General features: G+C 45.3%; 1 protein-coding gene across 7 annotated transcripts in view; it reads left to right on the top strand.

Annotated features, from left to right (window-relative positions):
- Positions 1 to 19,907, top strand: part of CADPS (calcium dependent secretion activator) — a 170,979-nt gene that overhangs the window by 62,935 nt on the left and 88,137 nt on the right. For all 7 annotated transcript variants that reach the window (XM_065749919.1, XM_065749921.1, XM_065749917.1 and 4 more), the window contains exons 7-9: positions 9,578 to 9,689; positions 13,909 to 14,048; positions 16,244 to 16,310. In XM_065749919.1, coding sequence (XP_065605991.1) covers positions 9,578 to 9,689; positions 13,909 to 14,048; positions 16,244 to 16,310 — 319 coding nt within the window. The remainder of the gene's footprint in view (positions 1 to 9,577; positions 9,690 to 13,908; positions 14,049 to 16,243; positions 16,311 to 19,907) is intronic.

Here is a 19,907-nt window from a genome sequence, read left to right as displayed (position 1 = left end):
AGATCTTCCCAGGGATATCTGCAACTCTGCTGAAACCTCTACAGAGGTCTCTTGAAGGCAACAAAGGGATGTTTGTCACCATGTGTGAAGAGCTCAAGGTTTTATTCCTGCTCAAGTCTCCATCCTTACTCACAGCACCAGCTGCATACATGGCGGGTGTGCAGTTGGCCTCTGTGCATTAGTCTTGGTTAATTTAGTTGTCGTTCATTTTGGGGAGGCAAGGGGAAGTCATTCACACACCAGGCATTCTGCCCATAAAAGGTCCCTTTTCTGTGGCTTTTATCTGCAAAGTGAACTCATATGTGATCTCACTGCTCTCTGGCCCCATTGGTAACAGTTACACTAGAAACCGTGTTGAAAAATAATGAAATCTTGTTTCAATATTCTTGGCTCTTGTAGTTGTTCCTGTAGGCTTGCCTCTGATACCAAGTAAATGCAAGCTCTGGCTGTGTTTTTCCTGACCTCTGCGGTGTACAAAGCATTGCTCTTGCATGGATTTATTTTTTTTGCCTAGTAAGGGTTGAGCTCATGCACCTTTCTTTCACTCTCTTTTCTAGCCAGCTGTCTAAATTCTGAGTGTCCCTATGCATTTGGGAATTATGTATTCCTGTGATAACACATACATTCAAATTTAAGTAGTCCAGAAGGTGTGATGATGCCCAAGGCACTTTTCATCTACACCCGTCTGCTGCATCACTCCCATGCATGCAACCAATGTTAAGATGGGCTAGCAAAGACCAAAAGGACATGGAAATGAGACTAGGATCCAGTGTGCTAAAATAGTTGCTAAATTAAGAAGAGAGCTGCGTAACAAAAGTCCTGGGGTACATTCAGTCTTCTTATTTAATATCCATGATTGGTGTTTAAAAAAAACAACAAGCCATGCCTTCATCCAAGTTCTGCACATCACCCGCCAAGTGCAAGGCAGGGGACCAGACATGAAAAGTGCCAAGTTGTTGGTTTATTTATCAAGTGCTGTGTACAAGTAGAGCACATTATTATTTAATGAAGGGTACTGCTACTGCTGTTGCAGAGCATTGTAGGGAGGAGATAGAGCATGCTTTAAAGAACAGCTTTAAAGAAGTGCTACTCTGCTCACTCCTGCCCAGACAGAGCTCTGGATGAGGAAGGGATAGCCTTTGTGAAGATGAAGGTGGAGACCTATTTCCTTTGAGAACATGCTGAGGTCTCCCAGTGAGCAGCAGCAGTGTGTGTGAGCACAAAGGGTGCTGTGTGCTGTTGGCACTACGTGGGCAAAGACCTTGTGCAGTTATTGACTCAGTTTACATCCAGGAACTATTTTGCTGCTTTCCTCTACTTAATTTTATATGGGGAGTCTAGTCTGTACGCAAGTAATCTGAATTTTCAGAGAGTGGATTTCTCTCTCCATTTCCATTGTCTGAATTTTCCTTCGTTTGGATTTCTTTCAGGGTGGTAGGGTGTAATAGAAACGATTAACCACATCTGAGTTAAATAGTTGTTGTGTAAAACGCGTGGCTTTGTGTCTGGCTCAGTGGGACATCTTCACACTGATTTGGCAGCAGGAGCCTTTGCTCAGCTCCTGCATGTCATAGCAGTGTGAACGTGCATGGTGCTGCAGTGGGCTCATACAAGAAGTGCTAACAACCACAGGTAGTAAATGCACGCAGACCAGTTTCATGAATGAATCTTTGATTCCTGCCGTATCCATAGCAGGCACGCTGATAAAGTATTGTCAAGCACGTTGGGTAGGCAACCCTCATAAAAGCAATTATTCTTTCAGTGCAGACTTCCCAATAAAAGGTAGCTGGGCTTCCATTTCCATGTCCTCCTGCTGAGCTGTTTGCCTCTAATTGTAAAATCATAGTATTGAGCAAGAGCACAGGGCATTTTAAAAGCAGTCATCGTTTAAATCACACCAAGTAATCACGGTGCTTATTTCTTCCATAAATGCCCTGAAGATTATGGCTTTGCCATAAATTCTCCTCCAAACCAGACCTATTTTTGCAGTGAAAAGCTGAGCCTGCGTGTGTGCTCCTGTGTGCACCGGCTGCTGCCGTGCTCCGTACCGGCATGTCAGAGGGACATCGCTGGGGCAGGAATGCCATCTCGTGGCGGTGAATAGCTATTATGTGATGAAATCCGTCTCCCATCCCTTCTCCCGGCAGCTGCCTTGTGCTGCTGGCTGCAGGGTGGGGTCTGTGTGTGACCCTGGGGTGGTGTCCCTGAGCGGTGTAACAAAACACCGTCAGTCTTTGACCACTGGAGGTTTGGGGAAGTCCCTGCCTGTGGTAGGAGCTGCTCCTTCCTTAGGGGCTTGCTTCTCTGCTCTCCTTTTCCATAACATGGGTAGTGCTATCTGCAGTGGTGTTCATGGGTAAATAAGCACACTTTTTCCATAAACAGAAGAATTTTCGATGATATTTTGCATTTTTTTGGCATTTGAGTGATGCACCCTCCATGAGAAGGACTTAGGATGTCCCAGGAAAGCATGGAATCTCTCAAAAAGCCATTGGGTTGCCCATCAGAGCAGGTTTCAGTGTTCTGTGCACAGCAGGAAGGCATCTGCAGCCTGTGTGCCTGCCGGGGCTATTACTTGTCTGCCACCTGCACACTAGCTGTGTCAAAGCCAGCAGGTCTTACCTTCTAGGAAAGCCTAGAGGGTGCCCAGTTTGTTTGTGCTGTCACTCCCACTTCAGCTTATTCCTTGAGGATGGGGCTGAAAGGCTGCTCTACCAGCAGCAAGGGAAGCAAGGAAACAAATGTGAGCAAAAACAGAACACATTGTCCATCTGTGTCTGATTGCTTTGGTTATCCTGTTCTAAAGGTGAGCAGCCACCCTCTTTCAGCAGGAGGAATCTTGGAGGAGGCTGAGCAGGTCTTGGGAGCCAGGCTGTGTGATGGATACAAACCATCCGTAATCCATTTGTGTAAGTGGAGTAGAAGGATACCTGTCTTCACACCCAAATTTGATTTCCTAGGCGAGGACACTTTTGCATGGACGAAACCAGCGTGTTGTCTGTATCTGACTGTAGCCAATGGGGTTTTCATTTCAAACCTTTCTGTGCACCTGCAGCAGTGGATGGACAGGGCCACTTGGAGGACAGGCTTCCTTATATCTGTTTTCAGCCTCTTGATTAGCATGGTGCAAGTTAAGGCCTAGCTCCAGTGATTCTTAACTGAGTCTCCTCTTAGAATCAGGAGCCCAGGGCAGGTGATGTGGGCACATCTGTGTGGCAGACCCCAGAAAGCAGGCATCTCCCCTTTCAGAGCCCATCAGTCCCCTAACATTGTTTATTTCCACAGCTGTGACCTGTCTCCTGCCTCTGCATCCTTTTCTGCTAGTTAGAGATGAAATCCTTTCCTCTGAGACAGAGGTCCTTTTGGGGCCTTCAGTGCCACATGAAATCCAAACTCAGGCCCACAACAGCCACCAGTGGTGGAATGATTTGACATTTTGCCATTGGTGTGCTGCTGGTGGGATAACAAGCAGCCAATGTTTTCTTTCTTATCTTGGTATCTTTGCTCAACCTGGTTTCTGAATAATATTTCTTCTAATTTTTTTTTCTCTTTCTGTAGTGATTTCTCTGGAGGTGGTGTCTATTATCTCTTGCCGTTACCCACGAGAGCTGCAAAAAATACCTATGTTCCTGAGGCTTTGCCATGCCCTAGTTCTTTTTGTGACCTCTTTGTGGACCAGCTGCTGAAGGTGCAGATGCCTCCTGTGCCACGCATTGCAGACATATCCCCAGCTCGGTTGTTGCCTTATTGGTGCTTCCCCAGCTGCTGCTCACACAGGGGTCGGCACGTGGGCTGTGCTGGTGGCTGAGCATCGTTCCTAGAAATTTGCAGCAACTCCTTTCTGAAAATGAAATGAACGAATGAATGCTGTCCCTGTGCCAGGTTGTCCTGCTGAGCAGAGTAAATCTGTGCTCGCTCTGCTGTACGGAGCTGCTGCCTCACAAAGAAGTGGGAAGGCAGCTGGGGAAGCTCACCAGGAACTATTACCTTAGTCATCAGCCTCTGCCTACTGTTTTCAAGTGTCCGTTGTATAGAAAGAATTAAGAGAGTGGAGCAAAAAGCTTTACAGCAGGCTCCTTCACGTGTGAGTAACAGTAAAACACTGTTACATTTAATTTATTCCTTGTTGCTATCTCAAGAAATGAGTAGAAATGAAAAGACACCTCGACACAGCATAAGGAAATGGATGTTGCCCACTCCATTGGCTGCAGGAAGGCAGGTTTGCTCTGTGCTTCTTCTAACACCGCTTTTCTCCGTGCTTGAGCTTCAGGCACCTGTGATCTATGATCCGAGAGCTAAGGCTGCTCCCTGGAAAGGTCTCTTCTGAGAGGTGCAGAGCAGGCTGAAGAAGGAAAACATTGTTTCTTTGGCAGGATTTTGAGAGAAAGTAAATCCAGTGCAGCCACCTTCCTGCACCAAGCTGCCATACCTGTTTGCCCCAGACAGGCTCATGTAGGTGTGGTGTCTCCCACAGTGAGGTGCCATGTCCCCCTGGCCCTGATGTACATCTGCAGTGAGCACGCGTAGGGAAGAGTGTAGCTCTCCTCTAATACTCCTTACTTTTATTTTCTGTCTGTTTCCCATTTGTTTCATGCAAGCTGCCGGGCAAACTTCTTTCAATAAATGTATCTGGAGAGAGAGAAAAGGTGTCCTCTGGCAGTTCTGAAGCCCATGAAAACTGATCATAGATCATGTTTAAATGTCAACCCCATCTAAAGCAAATCACTCTCCAACTGCTCCCACGTTGGCTTCCTGACAGGCCGAGCTGGTTAGCAGGGCTGATTCATGGCCCAGCGATATAATGCAGTTGCACTTGTTCATTATTTACAGAAATCACAGGCATCAGTGCTCTATCTGGATGAATTTACAGGACCGTAGATGGAAGAAGGCTCTCACTGTTGTAAAATTAGTCAGGGGCTATGTAGGCTTGCTAGGGACAGCAGGACATTAATGATAGAATTTAATTTGTTCTCCTGGGTATTAATGTGTGAGTTCAGTGCTTGTAAGGTCATTGGTGTTAAAGTTTCCCTGAGAGGCATGTAGGCACTGGAGTTGAATAGGAACAATGAAGTCTATGTCTCTCAAGGACAGCTGAGAAAATTCTAAGCCATGTAAGTGCTGTGAAGAGAAACAAGCAGACTCGGAGACCTGCTGCCTGGGCTCTTGTGCAACGCAGGACAAGATGCTAGAAGGCTTATTTATATCCCAGATAGTTTTCTCATGCTACTGAGCTGTGTAGTTTGTCTTTATAGCTTCATAGTAGTACCTCCCCTTCTGGATATACATCATTTGTTTCATTCACAAAAATACAATCAATCTTTTAGGCAGACCTGTTAATAATGTTGATGGTACATTTAGGGAAATGTTTGTTCCTAAAGCTTCCATGGAACCTACAGTGATGATCTGCTTATTGTGCTTGTAAGAAGTAACGCGAGTTAAGTTCTTGAAAGGTAAAACAAGTTGTCAGGTTAGCAGCTGGGGCATATCTCACCCTCTGGCTTTTGGCAGCCAGAAGAGGTTAGCTGCTCATACCAAGTTTGATACCTAACTAGAAACCCTGTTGACACAAGTAGATCCAAATGATATCACTGGAACACCACAGATGGCACAAATAGGGCTATAATTCTACCACAGTCCTTATGCGTGGCATTAATTCCTGGCTAACTTCAGGGTTTGGGATACATTAGGGAGTAAGATGTGCTGGGCTGAAGGTATCAGGTGGGAATCAGGCAATTATTATCCTCCTACGTGAGAAAGCATTGTCATTGATTTTGATGGTTGCATGTATTTTGCATACTGCTTGTATCCTTTTGGCCATAATATTGTTATTGCTTTCAAGTATAAGCATGGACTTTGACATAAGGAAGAGATGATAGAATTTGCCCAGAATGGGTTCCAAGGCACTTTCCTAACAAATCAATTCCTGCAGTAATAACTTGCTTAGTTATAACATGTGAAAATGGAAGCAGCACATTGTTATTCCCTCAAAATATCGTAACGCCTATTGTCCAGAAGTAATTTTGTGTACAGTAACTTAATGCAGAGCACAGATAAACTGCATACTAAGATTGAATACAAATCGTATTTTGATTGCATGAATTATGGCCTTATGCTGAGCATCACTATGGCAACTAATGACATCACTGCAGGCTTCAACCAGCACAAAAACCAACTTCTGAGGGTCTCTGTTTGCTGGTGTGAATCTTTTCATGGCAATTGGGGGTATAAATGTGTAAGCACCACAGTGTTGTCAAGGGTTGCTATGTATGTTTACTGTCATTGGAAAGATTTATTCCCTTTGTGGTTAATGTTGTTCTTGTGAAGGAAACCTAATGAAAATTACTGTTTGTATTTGGTTAGTAACATTTGTTGATAGCATATGGTCTGGGAGTGCTTCAGCAAATAAGAGCTTTTTAATAGTAAACAGAGATATGAGTTCTGTAAAGCAGCTGCTGTCAAAATACACAGCGTAAGGTTGGATATTTTATTACTTTCTCCTCTTATCCAAATCAAGATTATTTTCCCAAGAGAGAAATCATGATCTACAATTAGAAAATAAGACTGTTCCTTGATTCTCAGGTTTAAAACGTATGCTAGGAAGCTGATATATCATGTATGAATAAGATGTAATATTGGCATCTGACTGGAACTGATGTGCTGTATGTAATTTCTGCCAAACCCCTGCTCCCTGGCACTTTGATGCATCCTCCTGAGAGATGAAACGTAGAACAGGACACTGGAAGAGCAAATATCAGAGCAAAACTGATGAGGGAACCAAGTTTGTTAATCAGCTCTGCACTGAATGTGCTCATCTGCTAAACTTTGTTGGACTAGATAGGCTCAGAGAGCAAAGCATCAAGCCATGCTCCTTGTGCACGTAAGAAAACAGTTATTTTTCTGAATAACTTTTCAAACACAGAAGCTGCTGCTCAGTATTGTGTCTGAAGAACACACAATCTTATCCTTTTCTTGTCATTTTAAGGGAAGAGTCATTTTACTCTCAGCAGAGGATCTAGTTTGAGAACGGTGGCAAATGCAAGTCATTAATAGGAGGATGAATAGGAGTGGTTAGTGAGAGGCTGTATCTCTCATCTGACTTGCAGTATTTTAGGTTGCATTGTGTATTCTATCACATCGCTCTGATGTGTTTGATGCATATTGTTTGTTTCTTTTAGTCTGTAAAAAAACGCCTCCTCTGTGATTTGCCTTCAAGCTTGCTTGTACACGTTGCATGAGTTTTGAAGTGCAATGAATATTCAGGGTCTCTGGGAGCGGCATGGAAATCTAGCTCATGATGAACTAAAAGAAGAGAGAGAGAGCAGTTCTTATCTGCTAACTTCATGCTGGGTTTCAGCATGGTCAGGTGTTGAGGAGCATCCTCTTTGCGGCAGAGCCCTCCTCCCAGCCATCCCTATGCCCTTCACCTTCAGCTGAGCTGTTCTTTTCTAACAAGGTCAAGTGCTGAGTTAGGAGCACTTTGTTTAGCTCTGTCTGGAAGTTTGTGTCTTGATTTATTTTAATAACTTCCTAACTCTTTACAATGTAGAAATTGCAAAACGTGTTTGCAAACATAAAAGCAGCGTGGTTCCTCACCTCTTAGTGTATTAAGCATTTTTTTCCCCTTTCTCTGCTACTTTTAAACTTGTTTAAAGCTTCCAAATAGACATCAGTTCAAGTTTCACTTAATTTTTCTTCCAAGACGGCGTTCAGTCTGTTCTTTGCTGGAGGGAGACTTTTCCTGAATCTCAAAACCCCTGCACAGGTGAATGGTTTGACATGTTGGTGTGAATGGTACCACAGCTCAGCCTGTTGAGAAGCTTTGGCCTTTGGGATGTTGAGCTGACTTGGCATTTCACAGATCTCCTTTGCCTATGATCTTTCTGAATCAAAGCTGACTGTTGTGTAAGTTCTGGGTAACTTTCAGAGTAGTCTTCCTTCAGCTGAAATAGAGCTCAGCTGGAGTTGGTAATGAGTAGAAGCAACCCGAGATGAAATTAATGGATTGATGAGAAGAGGCCTCTGAAGTTCATGCACACATCCTGCGAGTTTGGAGGGGTCTGCTGGGCACATGAAATCTCCAGAAGTTGCAACAAGAATTTGTAATGGGTCCCAGGGATTGGCAGTGCTCCCTAGAGACTGGCAGGTTGTCACTGCTGATTAGCTGAAGGAAGGGAGTAAGCAAACTAGAGGGATCCATTTAGGAATCATAGCAGGAAAGCTGCTAATCTGGGCAGGGCGGAAGGAGGCGACCTTTCCCTGCCACATGCTGTGGTTACGAGCACAGAAATCCCTGTGCTCTGATTTTCTCAATACAGCAGCATGCTGTTGTCCAGGGCTAGGCTTGGCACAAGTGACACCTCTGTCTGCAGCATGTGCTGGGCTGTGAGTGAGGAGCACTGGGTGGTGGGTGCAGCGGGGAGGATGGAGTGGTACTTATGGGAGTACATGGATCTGTCAGGTACCAGTGTGCAGCTGCTGCCACCTCCTGCATCTCGTGAGGATGGTCACCACCAGAATGCAGTTGAGCCCTTCTGGCTCACCAGGCAGCAGCTCCAGCTGCAGCAAACTGCTCACTGGGGATTTGAGGCACTGCTCTCCCAAATCTCTGCAGCAGGACAAGGACAAGCCAGGGTCAGCTAGGTCTGTCTTATCTGGTGAGAACAGGGCCTAAGGGAAAGTCTCTGCAACAAAATGCAATGAACTGGTCTCCGTGTGTTCACTGATGTCCTGGTTCAGAGAGGAGACGTCTTATGACTGATTGGAAGACTTCTTTATGGCTATCACTGAACTTTCCCCTGCCAAGCTGCAAGCCTCTATAGACTTATACAAGGAAGGTCAGCTGCAGGGGGAGCCCCCATTTTAAGGCAACTTCGGTCATCCATGTCAGCAGGCTGAGGCTCCGGCCCTGTGCCTGTAGCTCATGGCATTGTACTCTCCAAGGAACTGCTAGTTGCACATATTTTCCTACCATACTGCAGCTTAAAGCTAACAGCCTTAACTGAACCAGACTTTTCAGGAAGGGGTCTTAGAATGCACTGTTGTGCACCATCCTGTGGTTCATCCAGTTTCCCTAGCGCTGCTTTCCGAGCCACAATACCTGACAGGAGAATAACTCTTGGAGCTATCCTCAGAAGAGGATCCATGTTAAATGTGGTGTTTCTTTAGAAAAAGAGATCTTCACTGTGAACTTGGAAATGAGAGGTGAGTTAGCCAAGAGAAGAGCAGAGGCATGAGTGATTACAGATGTCCTAGGTGCAGGTGTTCTCCATCCTCAGATTCTGCTGGAACTATACAGGCTGTCACTGCCAGAGACATATTGTTCTTTCTTTCTGAATCAGTTCTCTTAATTTTGGTTTCATGCTGCTTCCAAATACCATCTTTTCTCCCAGAAGAACCATCATGGTTTTTCCAAACATCTGTCCCCCAGTTTCCTAAGGAGATAATTAATGTCCTTGTCACTCATCAGCCCAACCACTTCAGCTTGTGCCAGGCACGACGTTTGTGGTTAACCATTGCCCACCCAAGCAGCAGTGCTGCTGTCCTGCCAGTGGAGCTCAGCATGTCTCTGTTTTTGCAGCTGGGGCACCCAAGGAGACTTCACGACAACCCACGCGCTTCCTGCAGTGAAGGTGAAGCTGTTCACAGAGAGCACAGGTGTGCTGGCGCTGGAGGACAAAGAGCTTGGGAGGGTAAGGACATTTTCAGCTTAACAGTTTTTCCTTCTGGTTCCACTTTTCTAGAGAAATCTCTCTTGTACAGAAATATCTTTGGAGGACAACACGCTCTGCTTTTTTGCCAAGCTTCAGGAGGGAAAGAAAGCAAGCTCTCCACTGCTGGAAAGTAATGCACCTCGCATGCTGTCTTTGTTGTTAGTTTTTAATGGCAGCATTTCAGCTGGCTGTGCCTGCACTGAGCAAAGGCAGAGGATCTTGTGTGCAATATTGGCAGCCCGGAAAGCTTTAGAAGTTGCTTACGGAAATGGACATTCCTGAGGCAGAAAAGGGGATTATGCTGTAGCAAAAAGAGAGGATTTGAGTTTGGCAGGAGTGTGTTAAGCTACTCTCACATCTACTGAAGAGCCAGTGCACAGCTTGAGTATCTGAAAGCACTAATAGCAGTACTTATGGCAAAAGGCTTGAGGTCCTTACACCCCTAGGGACTGTGGCTCAGCTTCTGGCTTCAGTGGGGCTGGGCTAAAGGAGTGAAAGTCAGGGTCCACAGCCCCTGTCAGTAGTGTTAATAGCAGAACGCTTGCATTGCCCTGGCACCAGCCACAGAACATCAAAGCTGCCCTTCTCACCTCATCACTGCCCCTCACCTGTGGTCCCTACACCAGGGCTCTGGAAATGATGTCCCTCCAGCACCATGGTCTGCTGTAGGTGTGGACGATACTTTTCTGGGGTTTTAAGACACTTTAATTAGTCTCCGTGGGATTTTTGCATCTTGCAGCTGTAAATTTGTCAAAGTCCCATGCCTAAGCAAACTCCCTGGCACCCCCTTTCTCAGCTGCCTTGGCCAGGGAGGCCTCCTTGGTGTCATGGGCTGGTGTCTCTTGCTCCTTAGCTGTACCCAAAAGTCAGGGAGAAAAAAGCTACGTTGAGAAGCCTGTGTTACATACTCAAGGTGCAGCCTTTTAATCCTCCCAAGTGAGAAAATCCCAGTCCAGAGACATCCCACAGTCTGGGTATGAAAAGCTGGAAGCTGTGAAAGAACCCATGATCTGACCTTGAAGATCTGGTAGGAACCTCACCAAGTCTGATGTGGGTTCACCAGGGCTGGCATCACCAGGGAGGCCCCACAGTCACATTCTGGCTTAGAAGCACTAACAAGATTTTTCACTCATGCTGTTCATGTAAGTGCCGAAGGTTCTTTCAGGTCACAGTGAGTTGATGCTCTAATTTATATCTTTACATCAGAGAGCACCACAGATGATTTTTGTCTTGTGTAATCTGCGTCCATTTTGACCGTTCGTCTTTTCACATTGTCACAACGCCCTTTGTTCTTGCACTTGAGAGAGAGAAAAGCAGAGTTTCTCTTACTTTCCTCATCTAATTTTTCTCTCCAAGGACGGTCATGGCCTCTCCAGGCTTTCCTCACCTACAGCTCAGTCTTTTCTTTCTCACTTTCCCTTTTCTTTTTTTTTTTTTTTTTCAAAAGAAGGGTGACCCCAGCAGGCTGCAGCACTCCAGCTGAAGACCTGTGCTTGCTTTGAGGCACAGCATCATAACGTTTTCAGGATTATTTTCCAAACTAGATTCTTCAAACAGCCCTTTGTCCACCGCAGCCTGCTGAGCAAAGCTTTTCACCCAGCTGACCGCAGTGCCACTGGGAGCTTTTACCCCTGAGTGGTTACGCTCACTGTGGACCCGCTTTGTAGGCCTTGTTTCCACTGGCAGCCATGAGCAGCGCTGACTTTGCCGCTCTGGGGAAGCAATTAGCCCTGCGCCTTGTTGTGAGAAAGATGTCAGCCCCCAGCGCGGCCCTGTTGCCCTGAGGTACGGAAGAGCTGCCCGTGCCAACGCACGTGAGCCCCCGTCCGGCGGGAAGCCATCACCCCCAGTGCTCCTGAAATCCCAAGAATGCAGGCCAGCAGCAGCGGGCACGGGGCGATTTCCTCTGGCTGGTGGCCACCAGTGCTTTGAGCAGGCCGAGCTTCAAAGGGACGCGCGGGTGCCTGGAGCGGCCGAGATGACGCGTGTCCGACCGGGCCACGTCAGGATTTCTTTTTAAAACAATAATGAGACCAGGAGCATGCTAAGCCTCTGATTTAGCTGTTTGAATGGGCATGAACCTGTCTACGAAGAGAGAGGGGAAGCGAAGTCTCCGTGGAGCAGTTTTCTACACAAAAACACCCATGCTTAGCTGCCCTTTGAGAAGAGGCTTTGTGCTCTGCCAGGCCGGCACAATGCTCACTTTCTATTGCGAGCGTTGAGCTGGCAGCCAGCCGGTGCTCTTCATTGCACCGCTTGTGTCAGAAGGAGAGCTGGGAAGTGCTCCCAAGCCCCAAGCTGCTGGATGGGCAGCTGAAGCCATGGGAATCCGTCCTGGCCCTATTGAAGCCAGTGGCAAAGCGCCTACAGACCTCAGCCAAGGGTTCGTCCACTGAGAGCATGGAGCCATGCATTGCAACAACGCTGCACAATATTTATGCACCTTTTGATGAAGAAGAGTTAGAAATCAAAGCAGAAACTATCCCAAACACCCTGAGTGGTTCCCGCCTTGCAGCGAGGTGCCGTTTAATGCAAGGCCTTGGTGTTGGGTGGTGCTCAGAGCTTGGATCCATCCGTGCTTCTAACAACACCCATGTGCAGGACTCACTGCTTTTCTTCAGTTTTTGCTGAAATATATGTATTTTTTCCAAGAGAGGTAAATCAGAAACTGATGTTGTTCAGTTAATCTAGGTGACTCATAAATGGATTCTTGCCAGAGAAGGCATGAATGTAGTTCAGTAAAGTGTGAAGTAATGTTTATGTAAAAGGGTGAACTCCAAAATCTGATGATGTTAACCTTAGGCTTTGAAGGAGACAAATAATTTTTAAACTCAAATCATCAGAGGGTGATAACATCAGGTGTATTTTAGTGGGAGGAAAAGGCCTCCTGTGTTGGCTCAGTGAAGGTGAGTGAGTATCGCAGGGTATAGTCCGGCTGGAGCTTGGCAGAAGCACAGACAAAGCATGAGTGAGGAATGAGTGATGGAAGCACAGCAGATAACAAGGGTGAATGCTGCCACTTGTAAAGGAGTGTGCTTGCATAAATGTTAATGAATTTAAAGGAGAGTCATCTCGCTGCAGTACAGCAGAGACTGTAATGAATTTGCATCCAGCAAAGTCACCTCTGAGAGAGGAAAACGTTGGAAGAGGAAGGGACGTGGGAGGCAGAGAGCATCAGAGAGGGCATCATTTCAATGTGAAGACAGCAGTAGCTCTGCTGTGCTTCCATTCAATTTGCAGATAGACATTTTACAGTCACACAGTTAAGCCACGTTAGAGGACACATGGAAGCATGAGGAGAAAACAGTGAATGCCATGTAGTTCTGAGACTTGCTGACAGAGTGAGATTCTGTGCTTCATGGGATGATGAATGAGTGGAAAAGCACAGCTACGATCAGAAGGGATTACTTGCCTCTTGGAGCCTTTCAGTTTCTTTGATTATCCAAGCGCTGCCACTGTTATTCATCTGCACAGCTCCACTGAAATCCCTGGTGTTGCACTGATTTACCCCAGCTGGAGATTGCCCCATCATTTCCTCTGTTTGAAATGGAAGCAGAAATTGCTGCAGCCACTGCTGTCGTGATATGTGCTGCATATATGACCTGTTGTTGTAGCACAGTCAGGCACACTGACCTCCCTACAAGCCTGTCTACTGCGTACAGCCTTACCAGTAAGCAAAATAACAGAGCAACTTCATCACAACTTGATGGTAGTGATTGATAAACCATTTTAGGCATAATGTTCTGTACTCTTGAGGTGGTGAGCTTCACATGGAAATGTCAGGAAGGTTAGAGGCTGGCAGAGTTGTGTGGCACTGAAAGTGGAGCACTACAGCAGGCAACCTCAGCGAAAACTTATTGGTGGTTTGCTAATAACGTCAATCCAGGATCACTTCTAGTCTGATTTAGCTGGACAGCTGCAAGCTTCTTCACTGTACTCTTTCCTTAAACAGCTGTGAGATGGGAACTGATAAATGCAGTTCTGTTCTGCCCAACCCTGTAAATGATGACACATAGAGGAGACAGAATATATGTGAACTAATCTCAAAATAATAAGCTGCATCTTAAAACAACTGGGGAAAGTTAGTCTCAGTGATGGGAATAGAAATTTCCAGCTGACTTTCAGAGCTCTTCTGCTGTGCTCTTGTAAAACCTGCGTTGTGAACAATTTTTAACATTCTTGATTTTGATACTTGCAGGTTGTTCTCCATCCCACTCCCAACAGTCCAAAGCAATCAGAGTGGCACAAAATGACAGTTTCCAAAAACTGCCCAGATCAAGACCTGAAGATCAAGCTTGCTGTACGAATGGATAAGCCCCAAAACATGAAGCACTCTGGGTGAGTGTCGTTAACTCCACTTGTTTTGCATGAGCATTAGAAAATTTCTTTCTTAAAATGGTGAAAGTGAACCTTTTTCTCAAGCTCACAGGAGATCAAACAAAATGTCGTTAATTTGGTCATTTGTAAGGCATTTTTCTTAGTGTGGGCACGCTTTCTTAATATGTATCAGCCAAACAATTTAAATTTTAAACAGTTGGGAAATTGCTAGATTGCTTTCTTGCTGTAAGGAAATAAGAAATGAACTGCTTAACTCTCTTACTGGTAGGTTGTTATAATTTCCTAATTTATTCTGTATTTCCCCATGTTGAATTCTCACAACCTAAAAAACAGTGCACCTTCCACTTGAAGTAAACTCCAATGTGATCATCATTATTTATACAGAGATGCACAGTACAACTAAACAGCAGTTGCCTGGAGGAAGGCAGGAGAGTGTAAGTAGGCCTAACAAAGTGGGGTGTTAAAAGGGAAATCTCTCCCTTTCACTTGTCAGTATCAGGATTTGGGGCCAAGGGGATCCCCATCTTCCACACCAAGCTTCCTCGTGTGTCCCACACAGGAACAGAAGAGGTTGTGACACTGTAGGGCAGAAAGGAATATTTTTAAATCAAGATCTTGTAATTCCTGTGCACTGTAACATGACCTGAGCTGGCCAGAAGGGAATCATTCCTGTCTTTTCCTGGTGCCTAGAAGCTAAGTGTTGTATGCTTTTCACTGGTAATGCAATTACAAATTAGATCATCTTCGGGAAGATCTAGCTAATGTCATTGGCAATGCTTTCCTCTGTTTGCTTTTCAGAGCTAAGGATGTGATAAAAAGTTGAGATTGCCTAGGAGAATCACTGCCTTGATTAACTCTTTATCCAGTGCAATTCTGGGGCTATAGAAGTAACTTTGCTTCATTTTTCTTTTTGTAATGTTTTGTTAGCTTCAATCCATTAAATGGATGAAATCACGTTTCTTTCTTTTAATTCCTTTTCCTCATCCTCCTGTCTTCTCTGTTAATGAGATCAGAGCCAATAGCCAAATGTGGAGTTTAATTTTTCCACTGTGAACACAGCACCAAAAGCAAAAAAGAACAGTTCTCCTGTCACGCTTGTTTCCTTGATCAGGTCTGATGGCAACAGGGCTGAGCAGTCCTGGCTTTTCTCGTGTTCTTTACAAGTAAGATTTAATGTACAAGATGGTGCTGGAAACAATGTGATTTGCAATATTCGCTTGCTATCATAACTGAGATTTTTCTGCTCATTTCAGTGGCAACAGCAAGCAGGACAGTTCTGTTCTTGAGCTCATAGCCCACTCGGCGCTCTCGTTAGCACAGTACTTGGAATTTTGTGGCTTAAACATTCACCGTGTACAAATGTTGAATCTCTTCTAGCATAAAAAACCACCAGCATAACCAAAAAGGAATTGTTTTTCTATTTATAGAGCCAGAACCAAAGTAATTATAATGATACATAAAACATATTAGTCCTGAACAATGTCTTTGTAATTACTCCTAGTCTTGTGCTGCTGCTATTTTTGCCAGTGTTTGTATTACAGTGTCACAGCAGCTGCTTCATCACAGAGATTAAATGCTAATTTTGACATTAATTTTGAAAGTTAATTCTTCCTTTGTGGAGCACAGTAAATTCACTCCTTCTTAGAAATTATTCAGATTGCTCATAGCCAAGCGATTTCAAGGAATTCATCTTCAGCTGTTCAGCACAGAGACCTGGTTTGTCAGTCCAGTGTATGGTGGGGTCCCCTGCGCTGCCTTTGATGCAGTAAGGCGCCCTCTCATTGACACTTCCCCTCAGCCAAATGGGTTTGTGAAGGCTTAAAGCAACACTTAGGGTTTCTTTCTCTTAATTCTGCCATTGCAAATGCATTCACCCATCTGACCACATCGCAGCTATTCACTGGCATTAAAGGGCTTCTGCATTCTGAGCAAGTTGTAAAAAAAAAACCAAAAAACAGAAAGGAAGAAAGGAATAATACTGTGTAACATCGAGACTCTGGGAGCTTTTTGTGTCTCTTTCTTTACAGGTTATTCGTTCAGGCTAGAAATAATCACATTCAGTAATGCTGCCAAACTTGAGAGTCTTGTAATTACTCCTTCTTCTGCATTAACTTCAGTTTCTAGCTGTGAAGAAAAGATACTGTAAACAACAGCTTGTCATTTGTGTACTGAATTCACTTATTCTTTTCTTCTAGATATTTATGGGCCATTGGTAAAAATGTTTGGAAGAGATGGAAGAAACGATTCTTTGTCCTGGTGCAGGTAACAGATTTACATTGAAGTGACCTTAAATTTCAACACGAAGGATTTATTCTGACCTTCTACAGTGCAAAACTATGGTTCTGCATACATTCTTTAAGTCCTGGGTCTTTTTGTTGTTGTTGTTTAAATTGTGGACATCTTCTCAGGGACGGCTCGGTTGCAAATCACTAGCTAGGAGTTCTGCAGTGCAGCTGAGTGCTTGGTGAAATGGAGAAACAATTTTAGCGAGGAATTTAGGGAGATGGGAAGGAAGCTCAGTTTGTGTTGGCTGGAGGTTCTTGGGTGTAAATACTCCCTTTTCAGCCTCTGGGTAAAGTTTCAAGGTTCTGGAAATCTGCAGGAATTCCGTCATTGGCTGCATCAGAGTCAGTATTTCATTCCTGATGCTTATGTCAGCTTCAAATTCGTTGCTTGTTATCATTCTTTTTATTTTCCTTTTCTACCTTCTGCCCTCCCAATTTCAGTAGCCCTGTGTATTACTGGTTAATAATTTCAAGTAAACAGACAGAAGGTGTCTTATACAAGCTAAGAGGATGCAGTCAGTACTTGACATGTTAGATCTTCCCTCACCTTCCTGATGATGGGTTTTAGCGCATTTGTAAACCATTCTCAGCGACATCTCATTTGCAGATGTACCCTCCATGCAGGGACTGGCCAGGTGGAAGGGGGGGTCCCACCACTGGGTGGGGGTCCCAAAGAGTCAGAAGAGGCCATGATTTGATTAAGGAAAAGCCTTTGGGGAATGTTGCACAACGACCCTGTTTTTGTGCGTGGGTTCAGGGATTGCTTTTCTCTGTGCGTTTTCTTGACTGTGTTCTGTGGTGAGGTTAAAGTGCTGTGATAGCGTGTGATCACCTGTAAAGCAGCTTGTCCTTGAGAGGCAGCTCATTTCTCAGGAGCATTTTCCTCGTGAGCAGGAGTTCTCCAAAGCAGGATCCATTTTCAGTGTGCACCTGTGTATAACAGGACAATTCCTCTTTCCTAAAGCAGCTTCTCTCATACCAAAGTTTATCAGTACTTCAGTGTGCGAGGCTCTGCAGATGTGACCACTGATCCCCACGTCTCTCTCAGGAGCCTTCATCAGGCCTTTCAGTGGGATTGCAGTTCTTCTTCTCATTTTCAGTTGCTATATATTTCTCAGCTTGCAGTGGAACTGAAGCGCTCAGTTATTCCATGTTTTCTTCTGTTACTAGGTCTGTATTCGTCAGTTGGCATATGCAAGTAGAATTTGGCCAGAAAAGCAGTTCATTTGAATAAGATGAGCAGACTTTTGCCCCCAGAGAGTCTCTGTAGCCCACCTCAGAAATTCCAGCTGCCGCTGCAGCTCCTCTGTTACGTTACCGTTTGCTCAACATTTGGTGCAATGTAAAGTGTTCTGCCGTACATCAAATATAAACAAGAAACACTCTCTATGCAGTCCCTCAGATGTAGTTGGAGCATATTGAACATGTCAGCAGGCAATAAAGATGGAATAAAAATACTTTGCTGTCCGTATGTTTGTCATTTGCTTTTCATGCAATGCAAAGTATGGGTGCTGATGCGAACAGGGATTGGCAGTAAAGGTGTTGATGTCCAGAATGCTCTGAACTCTGCTGAGCACAGACAGGGAGTAGCCCCAGCAGGATGGTGAGCTGGCCTGGCTACAGAAAGAGTGGACAAGGATCAGACTGTGCTTTAGGGGCTCAGTCAGCTGCACCGGGTTCCTACTGGCACCAACACCAAGAGCCAGAGTCCAAAGCATAAAATCCCTTTGGGATATCATATTGTCATCAGTGTGTGACACTGCTGAGAGGTCAGGGCTGTAAGCTTGGGTGAATAAATATTTCCTTTCTCATCCCTCATCTCTGTCCCTTACCTGTAACATCTTCTGCTGCACCTCTCTTACAGAGTAACCTCTTACCCCCAGTCCCACATCCTCTCCTGCCCCTCTTTCCCTGTTTCAGATGGAGGCAGCTAGCCCAGCCCTAGTTCCTTCAGTGCTCTGCAGTGGTGTCTGGTACTACCAGAGGTTAAGAAATTCATGGTAATAAATACTCAGACTCCTCATACCCATCTAAACAAGGCACAAAGGTGCCAAGCTGCATAGGCAGCACTGTGGAGGAAGGTGTTGATGGCAGTTTGGCTCTTTCCTGTCAGCGATGCCTCACCAGTATGAACGGAGGCTTTGCACATGTATGGATTAAAAGGAGCTCTACGGGGAGTGTTCCCATTGCTACTTGGCTCCTGTAAGCCCTGCAGAGAAGGGGAAAGGAGCAATAACTCTCTTGCAATTTGGGCGGAATAATCCCTCGCACCTTCTGTGTCTGTGAAAGCTGTACAGGAGATGGTTTGTTTGGGTGCAGTGGATGAGAGCAGCTCCTTTGTGCTGCTTCTGTAGCTGGGCCTCACTCCTCCAACACATGCACGGCTGGGCAGCCCTTGTCCCCCTCTTGGTGAGGAAGAGCAACGTGGTGCAGCCTGGGGAGCTCAGGTGTGTTTCTTCTGCAGGCACCCGTGTAACACAGGGGAGAGTTTTCTCTTCCGAATGAATCGCAGTCCTCTCCGCACACTGCCCACCCTTCTCGTAGACACCCTTTGAGATGAGCAGCAGAAGAGCAGAATACTGATTAGATGTAAATTACATGGCAGAGACTCGTTACTTGCCTAATTTTAAATCCTGAGATATGCAGTGTGAAAGTGATGGCAGAATATGGCCCTGAGCTTGGATGGAAATGGTCCGCAGCATCACAAGTGAGGAAAATGCTTCGTAAAGGCTGCAGTCATGCCAATGGCAGTGGTAGGAGAAAGCAATGGGATGATTTAGGGCAACATTCTCTGTGACTGGTTGGGAAAGAAAATGTCTATCCAGCACAGATGTTGTGTTTCATAAGTTGCTATATCAGCTAACTGAGCACAGCATACAAATTGCAGCCAGTTTGTCAATTGGGCCCTTGATCACGCAGAAGCTGTGATTTTTGGTAACTGACAGAGCTTGCATTAATTCTTTGCGTGGTCTGATGTGCTCCATTGGCAATAACACTGTTGCTGGTTTTGGTGGGCGTGCCAGCTCTGTGATAGGAAATCTCCTCTAATGATTCTTAAGGGCAAGTGAATTAATTACATTGAGATTTCAGACTGAATCTGTTTTCCTCTTGTCATAACCCTGTTTCTGTGCGCTGGCAGCATATGGGAAGTAACACTCCATGGTACCTGGATGACATGTCTGCTGAGTAGCTGGAAGCAATTTTCGTCTGATTGTGTCTGATGGTGTTTGCAGAATGTTGTTGGACACAGATCAACTCTCTGCAGATTAAAACCAGTTGCAGTGTCTATGCCTGGATCTATTGTTCCAGTGACAGACTCCCCGCACTCATTATAACTTAGACTAATGGTGACAGCTCCTGCTTTTAGCAAAACTCAGCTGACTTCGGATGAAATGAAACGAAGGCAGTGTTCAGTAACTCTGCATAACCAACTGAACTAGGAAATAATTCCACAACGTGGCGGTGTGCTACACCCGCAGTCCTGGCCTGTGGTCCTCAAATCAAGGAGAATGACCTACAGCTGGTCCCCACAACTGTATTCAATCGTGTTTTCAGTCAGACCTTCACTGGGAAC

This window comes from Cyrtonyx montezumae, unplaced genomic scaffold (genome assembly GCF_038088225.1).
Source record: "Cyrtonyx montezumae isolate F1298 unplaced genomic scaffold, pur_monq_1.0 scaffold_6, whole genome shotgun sequence".
In the NCBI taxonomy this organism is placed as follows: Eukaryota; Metazoa; Chordata; class Aves; order Galliformes; family Odontophoridae; genus Cyrtonyx; species Cyrtonyx montezumae.
Note: the sequence above shows the minus strand (reverse complement) of the source record. Positions and strands in the feature narration are given on the sequence as shown.